Source organism: Myotis brandtii, unplaced genomic scaffold, assembly GCF_000412655.1.
Source record: "Myotis brandtii unplaced genomic scaffold, ASM41265v1 scaffold627, whole genome shotgun sequence".
NCBI lineage: Eukaryota > Metazoa > Chordata > Mammalia > Chiroptera > Vespertilionidae > Myotis > Myotis brandtii.
In genome coordinates this window covers 2,600,392-2,605,499 of record NW_005370397.1, presented here as the reverse complement: position 1 = coordinate 2,605,499, position 5,108 = coordinate 2,600,392, and the positions used below count along the sequence as shown (strand labels likewise).

The 5,108-nt window shown below is 37.0% G+C and overlaps 1 protein-coding gene across 1 annotated transcript in view; it reads right to left on the bottom strand.

Annotated features, from left to right (window-relative positions):
- Positions 1–5,108, bottom strand: part of LIN9 (lin-9 DREAM MuvB core complex component) — a 73,843-nt gene that overhangs the window by 65,768 nt on the left and 2,967 nt on the right. The window contains exons 4-6 of the mRNA XM_014528247.1: positions 3,934–3,966; positions 2,261–2,355; positions 326–430 (exon numbers count right to left, since the gene is read on the bottom strand). Of these exons, the coding sequence (XP_014383733.1) occupies positions 326–430; positions 2,261–2,355; positions 3,934–3,966 (233 nt within the window). The remainder of the gene's footprint in view (positions 1–325; positions 431–2,260; positions 2,356–3,933; positions 3,967–5,108) is intronic.

The window sequence follows — 5,108 nt, the reverse complement described above, 5'->3', positions numbered from 1 at the left end:
CGGGGGGAGGGCCTGCAGGAGGCAGCACATCTCCATGCCAAATTCCAAACTGATTCCATATTGCCAAACCCATTTGCTTAATATCCACTATCTCCATTCTTATAAGAAAGTGTATTTATAAGACTGAGGACTGGCTTTCTACTCTGGTTTCAAGTCCATCAATAAAATAATAGCATTTTCTAGGTAACTACAATAGCAGCTAAGGTGGAGCACTGATTTAAAGAAAAGAACTTGTTACTCAAAATGTAACAATAAATATAAACTTATTACGCTGAGCAGTTGCTCACTTCCTATCACATGAAACAAAATTTTAGCACACACATACCTGTGGAACCATTGCAACCCTCTGGTTTCTTTTAGGTGATCTTGTATTTATTTGTCTGTCATCTTCATCAGAAAAGAATCGGCTTCGTTTTGAATTTCTGAAAGGCTATGATATAAATTATTTTATTTCATGAAAAGACTGAACACTTCCCATTTTGTTCCAAAATATAATTCTATATAGTAAAGTACAGCTAACTCTAGATTATTAGCAAGCAGTACAGAAGGATGAAGTATAGGTAATACAAAGTACAAGTGATCTCAGATTTAGAAAGTAGTAAGATACATATTTATGCAAAATGTTTACAAATAGAACACCTAGCTGATGATTAAAACTGGAACCCAAATCAAGCAGCTTTGAATGAAGATAGGAAAATAAAGTCTGGAAATTCCAGTTCTTATTATGTTGGTGTCTGGGTTAATGCCAGCTGGGTGTATCACATATGTTTGGTGAATAGGGCTGGACTAGGGCGAAGTTACTAGGTCACTCTAGACCAGCCGTGGGCAAACTACGGCCCGCGGGCCGGATCCGGCCCGTTTGAAATGAATAAAACTAAAAAAAAAAAAAAGACCGTACCCTTTTATGTAATGATGTTTACTTTGAATTTATATTAGTTCACACAAACACTCCATCCATGCTTTTGTTCCGGCCCTCCAGTCCAGTTTAAGAACCCATTATGGCCCTCGAGTCAAAAAGTTTGCCCACCCCTGCTCTAGACTCTAAATCTAAATGTATATAATATACTAGATCTGAGGTCAAAAATTGTTAACTGGAAAAAAAATTGTTAACTGAATTTCCATTTATAAATAAAAATATGAGATACCTATAACAGATACCTGATAAATGCCTGAAGGACTAAAAAAAACGTAAGCGCCCAAAGTACATCATATACTTAAGGGTCTATAATATGAAAAATTTTACAGTCCATTCTAGGTTCAGAGGTCTCATTAAAAGAACAACAGAAATAATATCCCATAGTACCTGCATCCTTTTTCAAATCCTTCTTCCACTATTCAAGACAGAGCTTCATGCCTATTTAGAAGGGAGGGAGGTACAGAGAGCTAGCAACATGTGGGCAGCATCCAATCGCGTCAAGGTTAGAGGTTAGGATCCTTGAAATTAAATCCACTGAGAGTCTCAACACTCCATAGCCCTGACTGGAAGCCCTTCTCCCCTGCTTCCTCCCAAGACGAGGAAGAGAATGATGGTGACAGAACTGACGGGAGTGTAAAGTCCTGCACATTCACTGTGGTCGGCTGTCCAGGTACAGTGACCACTGCTGTGTATCCCAGCTCCAGGCTTGTTTCAGGACTGATTCCTAACCTCCTGGGCAGGGGAGGCGCAGAGGTCCCCCAAATCATTAGTCCTGCCAACTATCCCACCCCTAAATGCAGTTACCCTTGACCTACACAAGATTTTACTATTTTACCACTTATTTATATATCTTTTTGTAGGGACCAGAGCCATGCAAATTTTACTATCTAATAAAAGTACGAGTTTGGGTTGTTGGAGTTTTTTTGGTTTTGCCTATTTAAAAAAAAACTACAATTACTTAACAAATGCTTAACAGTGACCAGATTATCACAGACTACAGATTATTTACTTATATAGGATCATATACCGCTCAATGGCACTTAAAGACTCAAATGCTTGCCCTGGTGGGGTAGGTAGTTCAGTTGGTTAGAGCGCCTTCCTGATATGCTAAGGTTGTGGGTCCGATTCCCCCGTTAGGACACATACAAGCAGCAACTAATGAATGCATAAATTAGTGGAACAACAAATTGATGTTTCTCTCTTTCAAATCAATCAATTAAAAAAAACCCTCAAATGCTTAAAGGTGGGGGGAAACCTTGGAAAATTTTTACTGTGCTATAAGAACTTGCACATGACAATAATACAAACAAATTAGCTATCATATTCTAAAAACTAATTCCTTACCATTTCCACAGCAGAGCCTGTATTCCTGCCTTTCCAAACAGGTGTTTTTTGTAAAGAACTGAACTTTTCATTCCATGTGTTAGATAAGCTTCCCTCTGTAATAAATAATTATTACTAATAAGATTTAAGTTTAGCTCAAAGGATTTCATACTATGAACATTGCCTTTTTATAAGTACCGCGCGCTAACCGATTGTGCCACTGGAGCTCCTGAACATTGCCTTTTTAATAATAGCAATATATCTGAAGTATTTACCAAGATAAAAAAAATATACTGATCATAATAACTTTAGTTTATTTCAAATGAAAGGGCTCTTCTGTGTGTTTTTTTGTTGTTGTTGTTGTTTTGGTCAAACTCTAAGTAACTTGGCAAGGCAAGGCAATGCATCTTGAAAATATTAAATTTTCTTATTAAAACATGTGTGGCTTCTTTCTTCTTGGTTTTTAGTAATTCCTCTATTCTAATTTTCCAAGAACTATCTCATAAATGCAATCTAATCGAAAGCAGGCAATGAAAAAAACTTCTTCTAACCTTGAATTTAGAGCATATTTCTAAATGTTTTCTACTTCAGAATATGAACCCTTTATATTCAAAAAAGGAAATGTGTGATGTTTCTGTTTTCCTTAATTCTAAGAAGTATCTTGAGTTGTATGCAACCAGAAGAGATTCAATCAAGTGGCTAATTAGACATACTATGAAAAGAAGGGTGAGTTTAACTTTTATAAAAAGGATATCTTTATACAGAGAGAAACAGAGAATCCTGGGATAGATATACCAAACGCAGTAGCTTCATTTCCTTCTAGCTGCTCATCAGCATTTTCTAATTTTTTTCTACAAGAAATTTTATCATGTGTATCATACATACATATAATATACACAGATATATGTATTTTTAAAAGAAAAGTGATTTTACTATTGAGGAAGAATATGAAATACTTTTAATAAGTATAAAGTATTTCATAGTAATGAAATACTTTTTTAATAAGTACAAAAGAAAAAAGGTAGGATGGGGTTGACCTTGGTAGGCAAATAAATTAGGGTAACTCTGGAAGATAAGTGTTCTCAAGCCAGAGGATTTAACTTGGTAAATCACCAACTCAAAGCACAACACAGTAGTTTTAAAAATTAAAAGTACTAATGAGGCTTAGAATATCTAGCTTAGTTCCAAATGTACTTACCCAATAGAATCTTGCTCAAAAGGTAAAACTTCAAAATGAGCTATATTAAGAGGGTTGGTCTAATGTACTACTTACAGAAAGAAATAGCAAGACCAAGGAACATTTATCTTTTTTCTCAGAAAAGGAAGTTATTATTGTTCTTTTATTTTTAAGAGATTTGCATTATTACTTAAAGGCAAGATTCTTAAAAAATAAGCTATTATGCAAAAATACAGCTTAGCATAATTGTTTAATGAATGTTTAAAAAATAAATGTTTTAAATCTAATAAGGAAATTCTTTAGTCAATAATTCTAGGGGGAAAAATTCTTAGTAATTTCTAACATCCAAGGACCAATTTGTATCAGCATATGAATGTAAAATTGTCACCAGTGAAAACCAGTACTGAAAAGCTATAATGAATCATAACTCAGAAGAGAGAAACACTAACCCACATTCATTCATTGGATTAAATCTCTAGCTTATGCCATACCTAGAGAACCAGGGTGGGACCCTTACCTTTTAAACTGACAAGGGCTTTTGCTGAAGAGCCTGCAATTAAAACAAATCACTATTATTCCATAATCAAAGTGAGAGAAAAAGAACTTGATTGGGGTAGAAGCAATCCATTTAGTTTTAGATGTTGAGTTTGAAGTGATGGTGGGATGTGCAATTAGAAATAACTAGTAGACATTCAACTCATAAGGTAAGGGAGAACTGGAGAGACATCTGGGAGTCTTCCTGAAGTTGTGACAAGTGGAGACCTTTCCCAGGGAGAAAAATGTAGAAAGAGGGGAACGAAGACGACTTAAGGACAGACCGATTCTGGATCTTCATCTAGAAGTGTGCTGGTGCTGGAGAAGGAAAAGAGAAGGGAACCGACATTTACGGAGGCAAAGACCAGAGCCAATACAGTGGGAAACAGAAAGGGTCCCGCCCTGTCGCAGCAAGTCCCCTGGGTGTGCAGAATGCTGCTACGGGCAACACTTAAAGACCCCGGCTGCAAACGGAGTTCAGCAAAGGCAAGGGGGACTAGCATAGAGTTGGAGGGGTTCACTGGCTAAAAGAAACTTTAGTGCATGTTAGAATAGTCAGGAAGCTCCTCCAGCACAAAGAATCTGTACGATTAATAAAGGTCCCTAGGGATTCTGGTGCAGGTAACCCGCAGGCTCATCTGAGGAACACTGAGCTACTGGTGTGAATCAAGGATAGGATTTTTATGAAAAAGGGAGAGCACTAAGTTGAAAATCTCTGAATTGAATATGTGAACTGCAAAGAAGTCTAAGTCATTTGAAAAATAATAAAGGGTGATCTCTGTCACTTATATGTGACATCAAACAAACAGACAAACTCAGATAGGTACAGAGAAGAGGCTGATGGCTGCCAGGGTGGGGGAAATAGGTGAAAAGTACAGGCTTCTAGTTATAAGACACATACACCCTGAGGATGTGACACACAGCATGGTGACTACAGCTAACAATACTGTCACATCTGAAAGTTGCTACAACAGATCCTAAAAGTTCTCATCACAAGGAAAAAACTTGTAACAATGGGTAGAAATGGGTGTTAGCAGGACTTAGTGGGGTAATAACTTTTGCCCTATATATATCTATAATAATGAAAGTGTAATATGCTAATTAGATCGGACGTCGGACGAAGTTGCCGCGGAGGCGAGGCAGAGGCGGGGCGGGAGG